This window comes from Colius striatus, chromosome 5 (genome assembly GCF_028858725.1).
Source record: "Colius striatus isolate bColStr4 chromosome 5, bColStr4.1.hap1, whole genome shotgun sequence".
In the NCBI taxonomy this organism is placed as follows: domain Eukaryota; kingdom Metazoa; phylum Chordata; class Aves; order Coliiformes; family Coliidae; genus Colius; species Colius striatus.
In genome coordinates, this window is record NC_084763.1 from 47,088,535 (window position 1) to 47,113,355 (window position 24,821).

Sequence of the window (24,821 nt, forward strand, 5' to 3'; positions counted from 1 at the left end):
GCTTGGCAGCAAGACAAGAAGCAGACAGCTGTTACATAAAGTTTTATAGAAAAAAAAAGAAAAATATTTATGAAAACATGACAAAATCTAAATACATGTGCAGATATTCAGCCTGCAAAATTAACTCTCACACTCTGCAAGTATAAACAGCATACTGAACAAGTAAATAATGTGAAAAAATGCAAACCACACAATATTAGACAGCTTTTGTTCAAAGTAGCAACACAAAGTCTAAGTTCTTTGCTTCCTACTCTTTGTTAAGGAAAATAAAACTCAAGTTACAGCAGTTCTAATGGTCACTAATACAGTCATACTGCAATTAATTCACACGTAAGGAGTATAACTTTTTCACGCCTTAACAAAGCACCCCTCCCAAGCAACAGATTCCTTGGTCCCCTGTGAGGTTGCTTCAAACAGGTTTCACTGCACTCTTCTGGTAATGATTTAAGGAAAATCAGATGCAGTCACTTACTAAGTTAGTAATTCTGCTCTGATTCAGAAACAATTTTTTTACTGCCTTCACTAGCACCGAGGAAGTGAACTTGTTCTGCAGTTTTGTTTCTCATCTGTGGAACCATTTGCATGCACAAAGACGCAGAACTTGAAACTGGAAGTGCTTCAACACGACAGCTGAGACACGTTTACTACAACCAACAATTAGCCCCAATATACTACTCTATAAAAATACAGGCTTGCATTTACTGAAGAATCATCTATTCTTTGTGTCTTGTAATAGATCTTATAATATCCTCTTCACTGCATTGTCATAAAAAGCAATCTGGTGGTTAGTTATGTTGCTAGTACTTTTAGAAGTGTCTACACTGACTGACAGAAACTAGGAAGAGATTTTATGAGACACTCTGAGGAAAACACAATATCTATATGCAAAATATTACAACTATCTGAAAGGCTGCACATTATATAAAACCAAAACACTGCTTGAGATTCTGGAGGACCAATATTTCGGCTTAGATTTTAAATGCCTTAAAGACATTATTCTACAGTTGCTGAAGGAAACTCACTTCTGCTCTAACAGAAGAAACATACGGTTGCTAAGAAAACGGAAAACATTCCTTTCAGATATATGTTTTAAAATAACATTGAAGTTTTTTGCTTAATAATTTAAAACTTTTATCAAGAGGGATTATGACTGCTTTATGGATATTTACTAAAGCTCACAAAACATTAAGAAAATATTTGTCCCAAGTTTTGGGGATATTTGTACCTTCAAATAAATATTGGACTAACTTTAAATAAGTAACAACTACCTTACAAAAGGAGTGTACATACAAAAATAGTGGATGAATGGAACTCTTCCCTGAAAAAGCACCTCATTGATACTATCAGTGCCAAAACAGTTTCAAGGAATTTTTGAAATTACAGAACACTCAAAAAGTCTGAACAGTTACAGTATTTTACATATGGGTCAAATAGAATTCTAAGTAAAGGACCTTTGGCTTTCTCACTCCCCAAACAGTTTTCTACTTTGCATGTGTTAATGCGGAATGAATCTTAATCTTGTTTTAGACACTTCGTTGAACTCAATCTATGTCAGTAGGCACAAGAAGACAGACAAAATAAAAACTCAAAAATCAAATAAAACTCAAATAAAAACAATGTTATACTCAGCTATAAAGTCAGAACACTTAAAGCCTGAGATCTCATAAAAAAAACTGCTGCATTTTGGGGGTTTTTTTCTTAAAAAATAAGAAACATGTAGGTAGCAAGATATCATAAAACTAAAGCTGAATTTTTCAAAAGGTCAGATGCCAGACTCCTGAATGTATTATTTATTCCTTAGCTATTTGCTCCTGTCTACCATTCTGATGCTGAAGAAAACCATAAAATCATCTTTTAATACTGTAAAAACCAAAATATCACTCATTGTTCAAAAATTTGTTTTCCATCATAGGGAAGGCAAAATACTATTTAAATACAAAATTACAAATTTCAAATTATGTGTTAAGCCCATTATTAAAAACCAAAGTTTTAACTTTTTAGTTAGAGCATTGCTCTGATAAGATTTTGATGTCTAAAATTTGGTATTGTTAGTTTGCCTATGAAGGTTTTCCAAGTGGTGTATGAGTCCAAAATAAATAGCACAATTTAAATGCTTTAAGAAACTAAAATTAAGTCCCTAAACATAAGCAAGTGGTCACTCCAATGTAAGAGTTCAAGACCAAAACTGAAAGAAAAGTGTATGATGAGAGACTCATGACTCCTCTAAGTGGACCAGTAATACTTACCCCAGAAACAAAAAGCTCAGTAGAAATGTGGCATATGGATCTCAATTGAGTCTGTGCTACCTGATGGCTCTTATTTAGAAGGCTGCCTTTTGCTTTCCAGAAAGGCCAAGTAAACAAACTCTTTACACACTATATTATACAAACAAACTTATTCAACTTAGTAAGCAGAACTGCTCCCTGAAATATGGACAAACAGCAGTCCCTGGAATTGTCCCCAGGAAGCAGAGGACTCCTTTAAAACAAGACATCATGCTAATGCAGGGACTTTCATAAGCAGAAAGCGTATGGAAGCCATAATATCATGCCACACTTAATTAGCAAATGAACTTCATTTGCTTTTTGTCACTGCTGAATTTGATCCTTCACTGATAATGCAGGTCTCTTAAATTTCTACTTCCCACACATGGTTTTGGAAGACTTTGAATTAAAACTCCACATCTATGGATACAAAAATCAGAAGACATTCTCCTTTATGTGCAGCCCTAGTGTAGAAAGGGAGAGGGAAAAAAAAAGAAAATCAAGTAAAATTCTGTTGGGGGCTCAAATTCAAAGGCATTCAGAGAAGAAAAGGTGAACTAATAAGGAGAGATAAGAATGATATCACAAGGAAAGACATAGAGTAATTTATAATAGACGAATTCGCACCTAAGCAAAAAGGGAAGACAAACTTGTTACTACCTTCCCACTGTACTTCCCTTCTCATACCTGAGAAACCAGCTTTAAAAATCATAAGACACTATACTTAAACTATCTTCATCACCGTATTTGAGCATCTTCCAATAATGTGTTAAAGAATTGAAATTATCACTCTTGAGTTCTTGGTGATAACTTGGGCTTAACTCCAGATAAATGGTTTGGTGGGGTGAGGCTTGGTATCATCTTCTGAAAAAACTGGAGATCATAGATACCTCACCAGGAGAAAGGAGCTTCCTTGAAAGGCTCTTTTCTTGAAAATGCTTTAAAAGAGAGTATTTTTTTTTTGTTCACTTGCTGTGGCCTCCCTCAATCAGTCTTGGGTTTTCAGTGAATGTGTTCAAGTAAGAGAAGACAGGAAAAGAACAAGACTCTTGCAGAAAACATCTGTGTTTACTGAGGTCCTCAGCTAATGTGGGAATTCACTGTAATCTAGGACTTGTCTCCCAAAGATATGTCTATGCTGACACATTAGTGTACTACTACAACGTTCAATCAAGCCCACTCAGTCACACACACAGTTTTCCTTCTAGCTCTCCCTAGCTCTGTTTTGTACTCCATTGGGTTTTTTTGACTCTGCAGATAGTGAACTCTGTATCAGCAAAGGCTGGTACACACTTAAGCTCTCACCGTACTGATGTAAGTCAGCCTCCTAACATCAGTATACACATAGCTAAGTGGGCTCTGTCTCCTATGCAAATGTGAGAAAGTTCATTATTCCTGACAAATGGAGCTCCCCACCACTGTTTTACTTTCAGAGCATTTCAATATATTATGGACAGGCCATGGTAACAATCCAAGCACCAAGATTGTGACTTTGATGGGATGTAAGAAGGAGAAGAGTTTGCCATGCACTCAGCAGCCTGTACTACAGAAGGGGGATTCTGGCTGCTGCAAAGATGTGCTGAATCAGTACAGACTTTTGGAGAAGGGCCAGGTGGCTCTCAGCCTATTTGAAGAACGCTAGTGGGTGGTTACTGACTACACTACTCATCCCAAACAAACTTGTGGCTGGTGGGAGAATGCCACCAGCTTTTGCTGGCAAAAGCAAGTGAGACTTCCCACACGCAGGCAGGCATGCTCCACCGCATTTAAGAAATCAATAAATCAATCATTGAAAATGGTGACCCTGGGCCATACAGAAATGCCATTTATAGGCAATTATGTCTGTACATTGAATACTGTATTAAACATAGGAGTCATTTTCTTAAATATGGGTTTTGTATCAAACTGACTTGGGATTATGTGTATTATGTAGTCAAGTACATTCTCATGTTGTAATGTAATCCACTGCTTAATTTTCAAAAGCAAAACATTTTCTACACTTTCTTTAGGACGAGCTTTTAAAAGCTCATTGAAGAAAAGAATATTTTAATTCCCCTCCCAGAACGTGGAAGAAATTTACTTATATGTTACATGACAAAAAAAAAATTAGAAGAAATTATATGAGGTTTGGAGTTGTTTTGTTGTTTGTTGTTTTTTTTTTTTTAAAAGGAAGTCTGTAAATATCATCTCCTCTGAATTATTTTGGCAGGTGTTCCTTTACAGAACCAGAACTAATAAAAGACAAAACAAGCTTTCAGTATCTAGAAGACATAAGTTGAAATAAATGTTGTGATTTCCCTCTATCCAATTTAACAGCTGTATTCATGCTTAAGAAGGGAATTGAAGCTTAAAACAAATTCAAACTGTTATGCTAATGTTACTTTTCTTCAAATTAATTCCTTCATGCAGTGCCTCTACTGAAAACAAGCTTTTGTGGCAAAACTTTTGAGCACTTCTCTATTAAACATTCCAAAGTTGAATTCCAAAACCACAAAGGATTAACATTTTAATTCAACACCTAGCTCCTCTCAAACACTTTAATTGCTTCCAAGAGCCATCTTCATCACACCTATCATTAGCTTCTTAGTTCTTACTCTAAGCTTATCAATTTTTTTACAGGATGATAACAAGACTATTTAAATAAAAGACTGAAGTTATCGACATGGCATTAACAGAAACTCTCACGTCAAACAATATATTCTGAATTTTTCCTAGCTTGCAAAGAACAAGTTTAACAACACTACAATCTTCAAAACCCATTTGTGCCATAACTCAATTGCTAGCCGAAATGGAAATGCAATTCTGACCTGGAAAATACCTTCATTATTAGTTTACTGTGTTAGGGAATGAACAGCATGGTTTTACAAGACTGTCAGCCTAGGAAGCTTTGATGGACAAAACTTGTACCTCATTGGAGACATTTTAGTAACTTGAGCATATGTCACAAGATCCCCTGCACAGAGTTAACACTTCAGAAAAGCAATACTGGATTGTTATTTTCCAGCTCTTCCCATAGACAGGCACTGAGATTTTGCAATGACTGATCTTTACACTTGAAATATCAACAAATTATTATTTAATCATAAGTGAAACCAATTGGGTGATATGCCTTTGTTTAATTCATTTACCTGTATTAAAAATAATTTAATTTTATCAATTAAATAAAATCACCACTTTGTGGGTATAGATAACACGAAATTGGCTTTGAGTTCGTTGAACTCCGGAGAGGTAAATTAACTTAGACACAGCACCACAGGAATGTAGTTAAATGGCTTCCAAAGCCATTTCAGGCCAGAAGAGGTACAGACCTGGTTTGTTTTAGTACATATCTTCAGCTCATAAATCTGTCAGACCAGAAAACACTGCATGCTGATCTAGTTTGGATGGTTGTGATCTTAACTCCCAGGACCTGAACTTGCAATAGCACGATGGAGAAGGATTTAGCCATCTATTATCATTACTAGTTCTGAGGGGCTTTTTTGAGTGTCTAATAGAAACCACAGTGTCCGATGTCCCAGTCATCTAGAATGTCCTACCTCCTACAATCTTGGATAGCAGAGAGTTGGTTAAACAATATCTCAAATCAAGAGAATGTAAGTCTGTCTGAAGCAACTGAAAACCAAAGATAGCACTGAAAAGTTCAGTTTTAATTAGTGTGAAACAGCATCTCATATTTTTTTTCCAACTCAGAGGACATTATGGCATATTCTATATTATATAATACTCTCAAGCAGAAAGAAAACTTAACTAGAGGAGATTTACTTTCTCTTCTTTTTTCTCTTTCAGGAGGATACATACTAAATATAGAAGTGTCAGTTTCATTTCAATACTTAATACGAAGGAACACTCAATTTTTATTAAGATCTTACTATGGGCTTCCTATAGAAGTTTTCTCTTTGTTACTTCATTTTGAAGTTGTTCAACATTAACTTCCAATATCTCACTGATACCTCTTACAATTGAGTTACAGTCTAAGCACTCAAAACACCATAATTCTTTTTTTTAGGCTTCCCTAAAACAGATGAGTAGGTCTTCTATGGAGTTTATTAAATGTTCATCCTTGGAGAAATTCAGAATTCAGTGTGAAGGCCCTGATCATCCTCATCCAGATGGTCACACAGCACACCAGCAGAGGCCAGACCAGGCAGGACCTCCATACGTGCCTTCCAATCTAAATTATTTTGTGATTTCATGTCTGCAGTACTGGAATTTCATGTGGTGCAACATGGAATGATCAGAAGTTGTGCACTGCCTCCAAGGAGGCTGAGTGGGAGTCTCGGGACATTAAAGAAATGGGCGATCATCAAGGAATGTCACTGACATTACTAGAATAACTCCAAATTTTGAGGCAGCAGCAGGAGTAAAATATTATCTATTCTCGGGCTGTTTTTATATCACTATGTGTCAAGTTCTATCTCTATTTTAATGATAAAACTCTAGTGGCTTTAATTATTTCTCACTTGATTTACATTGACAGAAAGGAGATGATGTTTTTGGTATTTTAATTACCTTAACCAAGAATCTACAAATGAACATGTATTTGCAAAACCATCATTCCTTCCCTCTCCCACTTAAACTCCACGTGGTAACCCACATTTTAAGTTGCAAGAGCATGGAATACCTAATGAAGATCTTTTCCATCTCAACATATCATGAAAAAATACAGAGTCCTCTCTCTTCTATGAGAAAACTTCAGTGTGTCACAATGCTTCAAAACTAAAAAGACAGTGGTATGAAAAAAAATTTAATTGGTAATAGGTCCCATATAACCAAAGTATGTCTGTAATCCAATCAGTAAATTGCCATATGCTCTGTTCTAAGCAATCAGTCAGTTCCCTACCATGACTCTCCAGAAATAACTGTACTTCGCAATTGCCCAGCTGGGCTTTTAAAATGTTCCACAAAGGTCTGGTGTCATCAGTTTGGTGGAAAAGGACATCACATCACCACAGTCCTTACAAATTCATACATTTTTAAAGACTTAATTTTGAAAAACAGTAGCATATACAGTCACAAAACTCTTAAAATGTGAACAACTGCAAAGTACTATCACAGATATTTATAGGAAGCACTAATAGAACTGAGAGAAAAGTCACATATCTTCAGGTTTGCCCTCAATTTACTAATTTTAAGACAAATATCTATAATATAAAATGCACTCAAACTGTTAGGCAACATTGACTTTTCAGTCAATCCCAGTCAATCTAATTCAATTCAGTCAATCTAAAGCTGGGATCAGTATTCATTCTTTACACACACAGAATCCCTTAAGAGATGAAAAATCAGACACCTATTCTTTAAATGAATGTCTTCTCTTGGTGGTTCTCTTTTTATAAAGTGTATATCCCAGTAGGCCTAATGCAAGATTTATGTGAGGGACATATAGGTACTAACTGGTAATGACATATGTATTATATATTAGGCTGTAGTCAAAAGCTGGGAATAGCCCTGAAATCAGGGATTGGAATCTGAGTATTCTGCTCCCACCAGTGCCTGAAGCACAGACACAAAGGCCCTATTTCTCTTGCCCTTCCTTCTCCAGAGTACTCCCTGGTCCATGCCTCTATGCCAAAGGGCTCATGATCCACAGCATAGGTGGAGACACCTTCTCTCTGTGCTTGGGAGACCTTCCTCAGATGTGGCAAAGTGGTAGGTTTCATCCACCTCCCAGGGAATGCTTGAAGCCTGGGACAAAAGCATCCACCAACAACACTGGATACACACAACTCTTCACATGGATTTCTTATCTGAGATGGAGCCTGGCTTCACTGCTTTGCCTTGCACACCCATCTACACTCACAGTTCCTTATAGGCTTTGGATGCAGTGTGACAGCTTACAAACTAAACAATAAACAATACCTCACATCATACTCTGCAGCCTTCAGAACAACCTGCATCTTCCACTGGCTGTGTAAGGATCAGTAGTTACACTTGGCCTCTGCTGCTGCAGACCATGTATATCTATGGACTCTGATGATCAGTTTCTTTCGTGGTTTTGTTTTCTTTTAAACAAATATCAGACTTTTTTTATACTTCAATTGAAATATGAAAAAAATAGCACTTAGAAATAAAAATATCCCCATGAAAGGAAATAAATTAAAAGCTTTCCTCTTTCCTTGAAACACATAGAAAACAAAATTCTTCTCAAATACTATAATTTTCATGATACAGTTCAACAACATTCTCCCTTGCTGCCTAATTGCTGAAAATATGACTGGAGAGCATAATAAGAACTCAGAAACATCTGGCTGGATTCATTAAATTCCTATCTTTCAAATTTATTCTTATATGCTTCAAATCTCAAATTTCCCAATATCAAACTCTCTCAGTCACAGTATGAACTTTGGAACATATTTCAAAAGCATGCTCCTCTGAACTTCACAGAAATAATCCATCTTACATACTCTATTTACATACCACTGTATCTGATCAGTCCATAGCATACAGACTTAGCACATTTGCCAATTTAAATATTTGCAAATGCAAAATGCATCCCTTCTGAAAGTACTATGGATAGTGAAGTATATTAGGAGCCTTAGACCTGGTCTATTTGCACAAATCTCACAAAGTTACGCCAAGGTAAAGCAGAAAACTTGAACCATTCTCCTTTTCAGGTCGACTTAACAGGGTTGTTTTTCTTTTTACAGAGCAAAAGAACAAAGCATAAATATTTAATTCTCATGACATGCAAACACTGTATTGTTTTCCTGTGATATGCATAATGCTCCTGCTCACACTCTGACTTGCTATCCAATTAACAGATTAACATACGGACAACTTGTCACCACTGCACTTGAGACTGAAGAAACAGGCATTTCTCAGTTTTAGTATGGGTGGGAATACTCTGGGTTGGGGTGAAGCACATGTGCATTATTTTTCTCACAAAGTGAGGTCACAGGGTACAGTTCAGCTGTTCACAGGGACAAAAAAAACCCCATTATTCGGAAGGTTTTAGATCAGCAGCACAATTAATTCTTAAAACTAATTTTATTCTTGTGGTATTATTTTATAAACAAATAATGCGAATTAGTATTTAATCGTTTCAACCTGAGATTTTAATTTTTCCCCCATCAGGATGGGAAATCTCTTGGCAGCTCTGGAGGCTGTGTGAAAATTAAACTTTTTGTTTAATTATAAATTGGTTTTGCAGTAACAGTGGAGGCTTTAATTGAAATATTTTAATTAAGTGCTTGAAGCAACACAATGCTGTCTTTTTGCTGGAGAGTAGCTTATCTAACAGTCTGGAGTTTCACATTTACTCAGCTCCTGTGCTGAACATACAGACTTCTCTATAACCCATTGCAACTGCTGCTTCTACCTGGTTAACAGTATACAAAAGAAAAAATCAAAGATAGTGCGTGCAGCTTGGATCACGTTAATAATTTGGGCAGTAAAAAGAGGTGGTTAGGAGTGTTAAAAATAATTAGAGCGAGTGAAAGAAAGATAACAGTTGCAGCATCTTGTTCAAAATGTACTGTGATGTCCACAGATATACTTCCTGCCTTCTGGCAACCCTCCCAGGAGAATAAGTGGCAGACAGAGCTATCAGATTGCTCTTCGATGGACAGCCAGACTATGGCAGAACATAAGCTTCAGCAGGGAATGCTGCTGTCTTCTTCTCCAGACAGGATATCAAAATTGAAAGCACTTGGAAGGTTCATAAATAGCAATATCAACACTATTAAGATTTCAGGAGTGTGGGCAGGGGGAAAGGGTTGATTGCTTTTTAACAGATTCATTTCCACACTTGAACATTTCAGAAACAATATGATCTGTCTCTGGGGCCCCTTCTAATGACATAAACAAAAAGCTATCTAGAAGTACAGAGAAAACTGAGAACAGTAGCACAATTTCATACTTGTAAAACATTATTTCTCTGGAAACTTTTAAGGTCTCTGGAAATAAGGATCAGGCAGGTACTATTATCCTGTAAAAATGGGCAAGAACAGTAACACTGATCACCAGCATTAAATCTATCCACAAACACCTGCATGGCTAGTTTATTTTTTATCATCGTGTTGGGTGAAAAAACCAAGCCACTCAAGTTTTTAATCACTAACAACTATGGAAACTACCTCTACAAGGAAATAAATGAGTTACAAACATTGATACCTCATTGCAGATCACACCAAAAGGGTTATTTGCAGGGAAATCACATAAGAACCAGAAGAGGCAAGGACTTAGTTACAAATGAAAGATACTGAAATACACGCCTAGGTTAACAAGATTTCTGGGGAAGAACTTTCCATGCATTACAGTAACATGAAGATACTGTTATGAAAAAAAACTCTCTTCCTTTCTACTAAACAGTACTCTCATTGATCAAATAATCTAAGATCCAACTACAGATAACTACAAGGTTCCACTGTATTAGATAGTACATTAATTAAAATACAGAAGAACATAGTGATTCAGACAACGTCTTGCCTCCAGCAGAAAACACTAAGGAAAAAAAGGAAGAAGGACAAATGCTTAGTGCAATTATGTAAAAGAGACAGACAAAATATAATTTCAGAAAAGAAGTAATGGCTGGGTCAAGGAACAAGGTAGAGTAGTACTTCAAAATGTAAGGGTGGAGCACTGCAGGGTATTTCTTGCCCTATTTCTCTCATATTGCTGTTCTGTACTGGCTAATACAATTCATTCTGACTGTCAGAACAAAGAAAGCCTTCCAACTAATCTAAGAAGCCAAAGGAGAGAGATTAACCGAGGAAATGGGTAGGTCTGAGCTTCAAAATCCACCTTCTCCAATTCCTCTACTTCCATGTAAAGGGTATTAAAAAGCTGTTATGAAACCACATGTTTTTGTGGTAAAAATCTTGTTCTGTTCTTTTAAAATTTCTGAGTCAAGAACACAGCCAAAATTGTGCCTGAAAGCTGAAGAGGTTTGTTAAAGTTGGCAGGATTACGATTTTAGGAAATTTTTTAAATTCTCAGCTGGTGGAGATCACTTTAGCTCCTTTAATCCACACTGCTATGCTGATCCACACCAGCTGAAAATCTGAATGTTCTTTTTTGGCATGCTATTTTTAAGTAGCTAAACTTCAGCCTTGAGTACAATTGTTCAATCCTCTGATGCAGTCCTGAAAGACAAGTACAGTGCGAGTAAAAAAGAGTCATCACCAACATGTCCCAGTCACTCACCAAATCCTTCATGTGCCTGTTAATTCTTAATAGTGCTATTAAATTACCTACAGCTGTTCCTGAGTCTCTGCTGGGAGCTACAATGATACACAGCAAACTCCCTACAAGTGGAAGCCTTTCTGCTTTTAACATTCCCTCTTGTTAAGACCACTTACGCCACCTGCATTTTCTAGCAGTCACCTTGGTGGCCTGTAACATTATCACTCTGTGAGGGCAAGATGTAACCCCAGCTTTTCTGGCACGTTACCCAACCTCTTCCTCCATCACTTACTCTCCCCAAGAAAATGAACTGTAGCTTCTCCTCCCATCCAGAAACTCGTTTGGTCTTCATGGTGAGAAAAAAATTCCCTGGCAGCACCTAGATCTATTAAATTATACAAGCCCAAGCTTTCAGAACAAAACTAGGTCTGTCAGATGGCTGATGTCATCTTTCAGACACTCACCAGGGTGACAATGGCACATTCAGCAGTCAGTTGAGCAGCACTGAACAACGTCCGAACAAAGCGGTAAATCTGTTTCTGCTCCGGGTCATGTTTGTCATAGTCTGGTGGCACTTCGGATTTCTAAGGAAGAAATAATTTCAAATAGGTGACGAAAATAAATGAAGCAGACAGAAAGAAAGGCAATTCACATGAAAGGGAAGGAGAGGCAGATGAACATACCGAAAGAGGATGAAGGTTTTCATCAAAAATATCTAAGAGCATTCTTCCATCTATGTCCCTAAAAAATATTAAAATGAAAGCAGAGTCATTAAGTGAACAGGACAGCACGCGGCTCTCAGACACGTCATTAAAACTAATCCTCCTCAGGCTATGGGGTGCTTAGGAACACTGCAGAAATGTATTTTCACATACAAGTTGGATCTATTCTTCCATAAGGTTCACATGTAATATGAAATCCGTATTACGGAGTACACTAACATTTTAAGCATTCAATGCCCAAGACAAACAGCTTCTGTGCTCTCTACTGTTTTCCATGGCCTAAGAAGTATTACTAGAAACTTATAAAATCAGCCTAGCTTACTCTCCTCTTCTCAGCTTCATCACATTAATCCTTGCAATCTCTTAATTCTTCTGCCTCCTTTCCTGTCAACATCATGAACATTTACAGATAGGAAAAATTATGTATTAACTAAAGGATAACTGTAAAAAATATTTCATTTCTTATTTATTTGGAAATGTCTATCCAATTCATGATTTATGAAAATGAAAAGGAGTATATAAAAAAATACCAGACAAAACAATATTCCTATTCATGCATTTTACTTGCTGTCTCTCTCTTAGATCACTGTTGCTCAAGATCAACATGCAAGCTGATATAACTTCATAAGCCCACTCTCCAGTATGCATTGTAAGACTTTTGCTGTATGGAATCAGCGTAAGATTTTTGCTGTATGGAATCTTGGCAAGAACACTGACAACCATAAAAATGAGTGGTATAAGAGTACCAGTTAGAACTGCACACTTTCTGGACAGATGCATCCATGTGACCAACTTACGACAATCCCATCTTTATTTATTGCATTCGTGGTACTCTGGACATAGAGGTCTTAAGAAAGAAACCACTGAATACGTTTTCTATCTTTACTCAATAGCACATGTCTCTCAGAACACACAAATACAAGTTTTACAGTGGATTCTTGTCTACAAAATGTACTTTTTAGCAGCTAACATTTAAACCTCAACATCTGAAGGTGACATTTTTTCTGCTATTTAAGCCTGCTAACACCGAAAACAAACACCTTTGGTTTCTTCTTTTAAAAATAGACCTACCTAAATTGTAACAAAAAAAGATTGTGATAATTACTAGAAAGTTCTTAATCAGCAAGGATTTCAGGCCAGACTCTTGTAACCCTACATAAAAAGCCTAGTATCTTAATGCACAAGCAGACTCGCTGGAATCACTGATGTGCTACAGTAAACCGTGTCCCTCCACAATGAGAAGGGAAAAGGAAAGAATTTCCTATTTAATTTCTTCATGCTGTAGCTGCTGCATGCTACAAAGGCACGTTTGATTGCACTCAAAAAATCTATTACATACACACACACACACAAAGATTTTATAGGCTTTTGTCTTCATTAGTACAAATTCACATTGTTACCTTCCAAAAATGAACAATCTACTAATTGAGCTAAGCATTTTTCATATTTAGTTTGGTGGGGTTTATTTAATTGATTGATTGATTTAGCAAATTCCCCAATACTTACGCATTTCCCTGAAAACAAGACAGGTGTAGATTTAATTGTTGAATAGCTATGCACAACAAAAGCTAAAGAAAGCAAATCAATATAGCAATGATAGGAGACAACGGGAGAAGAAAGAATGATACCTAGAATGTTACAATCAAATGAAATGTAGGAAATATATGAAGGAATACTCTATTTCACCTATAATTTCTTTAAAAACTGGGATTGGCAAGAGTTTGGAATACTACGACATAATTTAGCTTTAAGCCTACTGTGCAGGAGAAAAGGATCAACTAAATGCTGTCTGAAAAGAACTCTTCTCTGGCAAAGCAGATGCTTTACTCATTTTCTGTCAAAATCAATCTCGAGTCTATGTAAGAGTTACATTGGTTTCTTATTCTCACCCCCTACCCCCCTAAAAAACTGAACTTTACCACATACATCAACAACTTATTTTCCCCTATGATAGCAGGAAACAGGACATACGTTTTGCCACTGCTGTTTCAGCAGTAAGCACAAATGAATGCTGTTACCATGTTGTCCCTCCGTTCCTAAATCAAGGACAACAGAAGACAGAACAGTCATTCCACAGTCCTCATTTCAGAGTTGTAAATTGACATACACAAGCTTGCTCCAGCATCACTGCCAAGACCATCTGTCCTGAGTGCAGCAGAGGGCATGTTCACAACACACCTCCCTGCTTCAGGCAGTTTCAGAGGGGAGAAGCAGCAACCGAGTTCTTCCTCAATACCTCAGCTCTCCATACCAAAAGCAAAAAGGCTAGAATACAAGTTTCCCAAGAAGATAACATTCAGAAGGTATTTTGTTTTCAAGACACTGACATGGGACTCTGTTTCATAAAGGTTTAGGCTCTCTACCAGTTGTAGGTCAAATTTGCATCAAGTGTTTTAAGACCAAGAGTCAGCATATTTTACTGCAGGCAGAAATCAGCTCCATGGCAATCAGCACAGAGCAAGTCTGGTGTACTTTGGCTCTGGATTTCTCCTGTTTGACTGAGAGCTCTTACTGAAGTCTCTCACCCTTTGTAGTCCCTAGTGTGCCCCACTCTCCTGAGCCTGTTTCCCAGCTGGTATGCTACTTAACAGAGCACTTATTCTTAAGTTATTTCCACAAAACTTTAGAGTCTGATTATCTGTCTTTATTATTTAGTCAAGCATGGTAAAAATTGAATAGTTATCCAAACTAAACCAGGGACAATGGAGGAAAGCGGAAAGAGAGAACCACAGATGGACAAACAAGTAATCAAAGCATGATCGTTAACGCCTGATTTTCTGGGAAATGAGGTTAAAAGTTTGCGAGAAGATTTTGCTCCAACTTTTGCTTTACATATTGCCATGTTTCAGTCCAAGGCTTACTGACATCTTGGAAAGTCTTTTAAGAGCTTTCAGCAGGGATCAAGCGCTAAGCCCTTCTACCCTTGTGCACTTCTAAAGGCTTCTCTTTAGATGCCAGCCTTGTTTCAAGAAGTGGGATGGGTTCCAGTGACCTGAAACATGGTCTCAAATGATGTACCAGCTTAACTTTAAATTTGTGAGTAATTACTTTTGTTCTAGTTGGACTTCTTACAGTCCATAAGAAAAAATTGTCTAAGTGGCCTGTTAGATTGAGATCTAAGCCAAGTTCTCTGAAAAGACACACTGAAAAGCCATGGACACATAAGTCACTTAGAGTATTTATACAATCTCTCCTTAGAGATGTCAGGAAATATTATTTTATGATGCTGTGACATACCAGGAGGGCAGGGAATACAAAAGCACAATTCAACATGAAGAAAGCTAATCTGTATACCAAGTTACTTTACAGAGAACCTATTATCTGTTGAATTTCAATCAATTTGACTGAGTGGAGATCTAAAACATACTACACCAGAAGAGATAAGCCAAGACCTGCTCTGTTTCTGAGGCATCTTGAATTACAGCTATTCACAATGTCATTCTTACTGTATAATTGATGTATTTTATTTCAGAATCCATTAATCATGTAAATCAATGATCAGTTAATTACAAAAAAAAACCAACAAACACCAATTTTTAGTGTAGCTAGAAAAGAAAATTTCAGATTTCTCTGTATGTAATGGAGACATACCCAACAATGCAAAAGTGTCCAGTGCACGTGAAACAAAACACCAAATCATCAATTTTTCAAGGTTGAATTGTACTTGCTAATTTTTATCTTTTCTTAGCAAAGTACATAAAAATACAAAAGAATATGCTTCTCACTTCTAGCATGGGAAATAAGAAAATTACAACCCAAAAAACATTTTGGAAGGAACAAAGCAAGGATTTTTAGTGTCTGAGCGGTACACTTGTTTTGATTAAAGATACCTTAATCACAAGATTTCATTATTCACATACCTGTTTTTGATGTGGTAATATATTGCAAGAGCTACACTGTAAAGAAAAATACAGAGTTAATATCTCAGGACTGTCAAATGATATTATTTGTCATATTAACAGGTAAATTTAAAACTTTGCACAATGCGTAACAAAAATTATGTTCAACAACTTGTTTTCTTCTGATCACTGTTAGATACCAGGAAAACTGATGCAAACAGACAATTTTACCATATTAGTTCAGTACAGTCCAAGTGCCTCTTTTTAACTAGTAATGAAGCATCTTACGAAAATAATCGTATTGCACATACCTTCTATTAATGCCCTAGTCCACTAAAGCCAATGTAGAATAAAACCCCTACTGACTTCCAGGGCTGAAGATAAACATCACAGGCATTGGATATTCTCTTTCATTGTTTGCTAATGCTGCCAGGCAAACATGAAATGTTTTCATTACTGTTAGCTTATGATTTCACATTTAAATCCATTAACTTTTGTCTGTCTTTATGTAGTTACTCACACATCAGACTCAAATACCAGGCTTCTACAGTTTAATGGCATCGAGTTACTTATTTTAAGTCGGGAAAGACAAATCCCTGGATAACTTACTACACTATGCTTTTCCCATGTACCTCTGTTTATGTTCTTTGCAAAGACATAAAGTGTCCTTATATTCACAGAAAGCCAAGATTTTGATTTTATATACACATCTAACTGATCTCACTGACATTTGAGACTGAAGAAAATTAAGACGTGGCTTCTCAATGTAACTCTACAGTTTCTAACTCATGACTCCAGCTTTACTGAAGCACACATGCTTTACTCATGACTGAGCATTATTGAAGGATAAAGCAGAACCAGTGCCCTCCTTACTTGTTCCAGCAGCACAGAATACAGCCAAAGCTGAAGAGGAAGGAGGAGGGAGCTCACAGATTCTATGTGTTGACAATTAGGCTTGTCAGTGATTCACTGTAAGATGCTTATGTCTTATACTGACGCAAAATTCCTCCCCATTTTCTTTTCCATAAAAGGCCTTTTAGAAGAGCCAGTTGGTTCCTCTGTAAATTTATTTCAGTTTTTTTTAACATGAAAACTGCCATACTGCATGTTAGAACTATCCCATTAGTAGAATTGTTAACTATTTCAGGTTAGACTAGGGTTTTCCTTGTTTGGGTTGGGTTTTTTTTCTGAACAGATGTGTAATGGAAGTATTTTTTCTTAGTTGAAAGTAAAGACATTACAGTAACTTTCTAGGAGTATTATAGCTTTTACCTGGCTGCATGTGAAGTTTTGTATCACAAATGCTTTTTAAATTAGATTTTTATTTACAGATACATATTTAAGGAATTAAGAGATACTGTGTAGTGTGAATATCTAAAAGACATGGTGCACACTGAACTTAAAATCACATTTATGAATTGATTTAATTTGATTGAAAGCTATTCACAAAGATAATTAGTTCTACAATTTAAGTTTAAATTATGTCCTTGCAGCTGCAGTTCACTTTATGAAAGTAAATGCAAGACTCTATGTGCAGAGCTTTGCTTGGTTGCTTTTGTAACAATATGTTAAATTAAGTTTAGAAAATATTTACTATTTATAAACCCACATCAAAATCTGACAGTCTTTTAGAGCTGTAATAGACAACTGAGATTTGAGCTTCATTTTGCTTTTCATACACTGGTTTAACTAGCACTCAGCATGCAATAAAGAAGCATACAGAGCTTTCCATCACCCTACCCTCATCATCCCACCAATGTTGCAAATCTCCAGTAGATGCGTTAATATTTTAAAACAGCAGTGCACAACAGGAGTCAGAAAAAATAAATGAGCTGGCCAAAATAAATCCCTCAGATTTACCTCTGTGCAACAGTCATTTATCTCTGCAGAGATTGTCAGGATGGGAGCAAGAAATGAAGATGTATTATAAAAGCAATAATCCTCCCCACCCTTAAATCTGTTAAATGTGCAGCCAGACACGAGAGGGGGAAGACTCCTCACATCCTGAGGGCTCATGTGCCCAGGTTCAATTTCTCACTTCACATCACCTTTTTTTAAACCCTCAGACCCCTTGAAGCTTCCAATTCTTCCAATATCAGCAGCCTGGCCCCAGCTCTGCACAACTTCTCCCACCCAGAACCAGCACCAGCAACTCCATCCTGAGACATGCTGCCTCCTCCCTTCACCTCTGTCCCCCACCACGCATCCTGAGTCTCTCTCAAATATCAATACCTTGCTCCCTCCTCAGTTTCTGTCTACTACTTCACAAGGCTCCTGTAGCCCAACTAAAGTCATCTCTTCTTTTCACACGCAGTGTCAGTTCTGATAGTAAAAAGGACCCAAAACCCACACAAAAGGCTGCATTGATTGAAAAAAAAAAAAAAGGAGAAAAAAAATCATCTGATGCAAAGGATTTTAGAGCAGAAGACTATGAGATTCCAGAGGAAAAGAAAATCTCAAAAATTAAAAACCTTTTTCCAGTGTTTACCTGAATTTTTAAGTTACTAATTAAAGAAACGAGGAAAAGCAAGACTGTATTTCAGGCAGAAATAGCTGATAAGGTATTACTGCAAATCCCTTCTCCACATCCCTCTTTTTTCCTTAAACAGAAAAATTAAGAACAAGTTTTAGTGACCATGAACACTATAAATTCCTTTAGAAATGTTAGTCTGGATGTATTTGTCTCTCATCTAAGTATCTCCACAGCACAGATTTTTGTCATGATAAATTTTGCATTTGAGTACACCAAGGCAACCATCCTAGCAACAACTCAAGAGAATATATCAGCAATTGTAATAAACAAAAAGCATAAAATACCTGAGCATTTGTTTGGCTATTTTTTTCCCCTTATTGCACAAAATGTGAAGAAAAATACTCTTGAAATACAAATTTCATTTCTCTCCAATGTAAAAAGGCATCAGTGAAACCTGAAACGTTGATCTGAGATGTCACCCAGGGGTAAACCCATGTGTGTGCCATCTACAAAGCTTCCCACTGCTAGGTAAGAAACTGCCAGGGCCCTTGTACTCAACAAGGAAATGAGTGTGGAGACAATTAATTTCCATTTCAAACTGAAAAATGCAAGGTAAGGTTAGCAAAGAGCTTTTTCTCCCAAAGAGAAAAGAACTCTATAAAGTTTCAGATAATTCCAAAATTCTGAATAAATAAATTTTCAAGTAAGCTTTGAAGACTCATCCAAAGCAAATACTCAGTTGAACGCTGAAGTACAAGGATTTTTGCTGCTGGAATTTGAGAACCTCAATTGCCGCTTTCTGTTGAGATGTGGCATACTGGGAGGTTAAATCTGCACAGACATAGGTGTAATACCCCTTGTTTGTCTATTCACTACCTCTGGAGCATGAATAGAATCAATAAATGCACCACTTCAAAGACTAAGACCTTTAAACCTTACTTAGCAATGGTTCAGGAATACGTATACATAAATACACTTATTTAACGTAGGTTCTAGCAAAAACAAAAAATCCAAAAAACCCACCATTTGATGGTGTACTTGAGGTTTGGTTGACTGACTGTGCTGTCATCCAGGAAAATGGTGGAGCAGGAACTGTACTTCCTTCTCAACTGCCCAGGAGGATGCTATGAAAAACATGCAAAAGAACAATGACAATTATGTAATACCCAACCATTTTTCTGAAGACATGTAAGAATTCAGAAAAAAACAAATTTCTCTGTCTCTCACAATGATGCACACAGCAATGTGATCATGTTTTGAAGCAATTCAGAAAGTTCAGAAATAATTACCAATGCAAAAGTCTCAACAATCCCTGTCTGAGCCTTGACTAATGCTTAAGAAGTCCTGATTTCCCCTCTGTTCCTCCTTTCTCAAAACCATGCAATAATTTTTGTGCACAATTACTCTAATACATACACACATTTGGAAAGCAAAGACAAACAAGACCTATGTTTCTGTCTACGTTCCAAAAGAGTAAGTGGAAGAGTGAAAAAGAAAGCATGTTAACAATGAAGATTGATCTAGAAACAGATACTAAACCATGCTTAGGAAAAAGCAAAATTAAAAAAAACAACCAACCAAACTCTAACAGAATGAAATAAGGGAAGGAGATCTTTACAGTAAAACTAATAAAACCTTTAAAAATTAATAGGGAAAATTCAAGAACAGACAGTCATTAGGCAGGAAGAGAACTGACCAAAGAATGTAAAAGAAAGTGGATATGCAAATAAAAAAAAGAAACATATCTTGTAATAGAAAAATTTTTCCACGTATTTCAATCCTATTTCTGCACTACTGTAGAAAAACACTGGAAAGCTCAGCCACAAAATAACATTTGACAACACTACATATTTCTGAAGATTTCTTGCTGAGAGGTTCTCCTTCAGCTAAACAGAACAGACAGCACTTCACTGGCCTAAAAAGAACAGCTATTGGCAGTTGACATGAGGAAACTGTCACAGTCACTAATGCTCTTTGATTTTTATCCTTGCTTGTTCTACCTACACTAGTGAATAACTTTGGTCAAGAACCATCAGAAAAGTAAAGACCAGTTAAAGTACATGTTTAACTTACAACAGGATAGGTTTAAAATTCAGTTGGGACACTGACATGGAAATTTTAATTTGCCTTACAAAGAATGTTGTTTCCAGTGTTTCAGTAGAGAGACCAATGTCAATACCATCAGTGGAATCTATAGGCATTTACTAGCTCAACTGATATAGGCAACCGTCCTCTTCCCCTGACTCATTTCCAAAGCAGACACTATTACAACTGCCAGCACTCCATTATGCCACTAACATTTCATTTTCCATAGGCAGACAATGACTAAGCAGCATTCACTAGATACAGAACAGATAGACTTCTGCTAAAATCTACATGGAACTGAGTCATCTTTCTGTTTTTCCGAGCCATGAGTGAAAGAGTATTGAAATTCTGTTAATTAAAAAAAAAAATAAATCCTGAAGCTGTTACAACTGTAGAAACATTCTGTTCAAATTATTTGAGAACTCAGTAACAATCTCCCTCACTTGGCCAATAAAATGGTAAGATGAACTGCTTTTCTTGGAAGTGAATAGGTTTAATGAGAAAATGGAAGTTATCCACTCTCAAAAATTCCCCAGGAGTTTGGATAGCTACTTTGTAATACTTTGGAAGCTCACAATCCATCTACCTTCCAAGCTATTATATGTAAAGAAAGGCAACAAACAGAAAATTTAGAAACACTGGAAGCACTGCCTAAAAAATGTATTATCTCACTGTCCCACAGAGATATTTACTAGGGGACTGGTGATTTATAGCTTTTATTCCACCATAGTGTGGTTAAAAATTCTGGGCTAGTTTGTTGAGTACCTTCCATAGGCACGATAAAGTCAAAGCAACTTAAAAACTGCTGAAAATGAGACTGTTCAGTGGCTGAAAATAAAAGCATGTGGAAAGTTTTAATTCTACCTTTTACTTGTCAACATGTTTTAAAGGTTTAGATAACATTTAAGATAAATGGACTGGATTCATCCTCGGCATGATTAAAAAAAACAAAAAACAACTCTGTAGCAATGCCACTATCAGATGTAATTTTTCTTATGTAAACAGCACTCTAACCTTTGATACATGTCAATAATTAGAGCCATGCACCTTATTTCTGAAACAACCACATCACAGAACTCTCCATAGTTTTCAACCCACGCCATACTTCAATAGGCTTAGAACTTTTCACACTTCAGAAAAATATGTGGTGTCTCATGCTTCACTTTCTGTTCATAACAACTTGGCAGGAAGGGATGCCTCTCCTGGTCTGAAGAACAGTGCCAAGAGTAAACCTGCTATCTTGGGTATATACACACATTTGTGCCATGTGAATAACTAACCTATCAGTAGATCAACATTCCCAGCTTCTACTCTGACGTCCAACTGTGGCCATAAGGTATGCCAGGTAAACAGACTTTTCCAAATTAATGGCAAACACCCTCGGTTTCATATTTTAGCTTGACTAAGCTGGAAGGCATTTAAAGTCTCATCATTTAGTTAAACAGGCTTTTCTGAACTTCCATTGCACAGGAGAAGTTCTGCTGCACAGGAACAGTATCTATTCTTGTGAAGGACAAGAGAGGTTACAGAGCATGACTTCAGTATTCAGCACTGTCCCAAGGAGAAATCTCCTTCTGTGCCCATTTCAATGGATAAATCCATATCCAAAATGGTACAGGAGTTTAATTTCTTCAGGTTTCAAATCCATCATGACTGACCACAAAAATCTTCCATTTACACAAGTCAGACAGGCTCTAAGCAAGAAAAATCAGAAGAGTTGGGAAAGAATATTGAGCCTTTGAAGAAATTAATCAACATCGTAATTAATATCAGCCTTCTCAGGTTCTGTCCCACCATTAGGCTGACATGGGGGAAAGAAAGGACTGGTATAGCTCCTTTTGTAAATCTTCATATGCAAACACAACAGTGAACACGTGACACATGGAGCCTTGACAATCTCTGCTATTACTAGTATTTACAAATTAAAAGCACTTCATTGATATGAAGTGGGATTCATTTGATATGTACTTGAATATGCAGTAGTGCAGTAGTAATATTTTTGTACCCAAGCTGAAATTCAGTAGATGTCAGGCTTCTCACCTTCTGTAAAACTTCTGACTTCATCTTGCATAAAACTCCCAAAGGGCAAAACAAGGAAAACATTTCAGGTAAAATCTACTAGGAAAACTATACTGGGTTACCCAGGAATCACTTTCAAATTGTCCCACATTACACAGAGGACCAGTCTGCTCAATGTAAAATATTGAGTAATAACTTTGATGACAGAATCAAGATTTTTTTTTTACTGAATTTGCAGTTGATGTTAAGTAGGTGATGACAAAAAAAATCCAACTCAAACCATCACCTTTTTCTAATAGCAGGGGTAGCTTGAGCAAATTGAGCAGTGATAGAATCTTCATCACTGAAAGTTGTAAAGTAGTAGTAAAACAAATATATGTCAGGAATAGCATAAACACAGGATTCTGCTCTTAGACAAGAACGTAGACTGAATAACCTCTTGAGATGAGTTCTGGATCAATTTTTTGTGATTTCTTTCAGTGGAGAGAATTTCTAGCTTTTTACTCCAGAAGCAGTTGTTATTTTTCTTATTTTGTCTAAATATGTACATTAAGAAATGCAGACACTAGAAGTTACAAAAATAATATCTGTTTTGTGCAATTTGTTCCCAGGAAAATGTTACAGGGAAAAAAAATCCCAACTTTATAACTTGCTAAGCTTTTATATATGTTACAGAACAAGCTCTAAGGGATCCAGATACAAAGTACTTCCATTAATGCCTTAAAACCAGCAGTATTTCCATCTTTCACAGCTAGTAGTAAGGAAATATCATGCTTTATTTTTTCCCCAGCTTCATCCTGAAACTTTCCAAATCACATTTGCTTTAAGATGCTTGAAAAACAGGATTTTCAAGAAGTTTACATAAAGCAGAAATAGAATGGCCCAGTTTGCCACCAAAATCATACAAGCTCTGCAAAACTGCTTCTATGTACCTCCTATGAATGGAATTACAACAAATTACTAATTTACAATGAGAATACAGGAAAATAATTTCTCTCAGCCTTCATTGTGGCATCACTAAGAATTTAAATCTAAATTTGTGGAGAAGTGTTACTATTTTGGTTGTTAAAATTGCAATTTCAGGCTGTTTTTGGGGTAGTAACATCTAACAGATAGGTGCATACTGACCAAAACCAGAACTGACCAGAAGGGATATCAGTCAGCTCTGTCCTGGAAGCTCTGTAGCAACACTAGTATGGCACTCTGCCCTGATGCTCAGCAGGATTTGTTCATTTGGGTGCAACACTTCCTTAATGAAGCTATACAGCTTTTGTATCAAAGCTGGCCTCCAGCCAGTCAGCTTCCAGTTTGGCAGAAGAACCTCAGACTTTTTCAGTGTTCTTTTGCACTTATCCATCTAAAGATAATTGGCAGTTTCAGTCCTAAATAATGATAGCACTGTCTCTTCCATCAAATCAGGTGCAAGTTATTGCATGATTTTAAAAGGTACTATTAAATAGTATTTCACTCCATGGAAAAAGTGAGGACTGCTTCTACTCATCTGTGGAGCTACGCCCATTAGTTTCTAGGCAGCAGAGGCTGGCCAAAACGCTAATAAGCAAAATTGGCATGTAAAAGTACACATTACAACAAACTACAACAGCAAGCAAAAATGCCAGGACTGCTGCTGATTGGAAAAGGGAGGCTTCTAATCTTGAGGATCTTCTTTTGCTTCAGGACATGATTTAGTTCTTACAACACCTTTCACTGAAGAAACATGATTTTACAGGTCAACAAAGAGCTTCCAAAATCAAGCAAGCCACGCAACATGATTCTCTGCACGGCTCTGTGAAGCTCTGCATTTATTGTAATCTCGCGTAATTTAATATTACAGCACAATTGCCTACATTCAGTGGCTAGATGTGGATATGTTCACCTCAATAAATGCTACAGGAAACTGCATCGCTGTAAGCTTACCTTTCTCTGCCAACATCTATAATTAAAAAAAAGATCCAGTCTGACCACTATTCAGTAATACTTATTGTATCTCATCAGTCCATGACACGGTTCAACTTTGTCCTCAGATGATTAGTATCACCAATGTTTGATAATATCCAAAACTAATGTCTTTGACTAGATCTATACTCAAAAGTTTTTTTCTCTCAAAACTTGTCCTTACTCACGTCAATTCTACAAAACTATGTCCACATACCACTGAGCTCTTGTGGGGGTACAGTAACTATTGGTAAAGTTTTCTGTAGCATACACAGTCCCTACTTAACCACTGATAAAGCACTCTGCTTTACAAACCTGAAAGATTAAATATTTCCTTGAACACAAAAAGCAGCTCAAAGGC

The 24,821-nt window shown here is 36.7% G+C and overlaps 1 protein-coding gene across 2 annotated transcripts in view; it reads right to left on the bottom strand.

The window, feature by feature from the left end:
* CCNY (cyclin Y) overlaps window positions 1-24,821 on the bottom strand; it is a 119,735-nt gene that overhangs the window by 12,669 nt on the left and 82,245 nt on the right. For both annotated transcript variants that reach the window (XM_061997188.1, XM_061997189.1), the window contains 4 exons: window positions 19,445-19,545; window positions 15,970-16,005; window positions 12,071-12,128; window positions 11,852-11,971 (listed from right to left, as the gene is read on the bottom strand). In XM_061997188.1, the coding sequence (XP_061853172.1) occupies window positions 11,852-11,971; window positions 12,071-12,128; window positions 15,970-16,005; window positions 19,445-19,545 (315 nt within the window). The remainder of the gene's footprint in view (window positions 1-11,851; window positions 11,972-12,070; window positions 12,129-15,969; window positions 16,006-19,444; window positions 19,546-24,821) is intronic.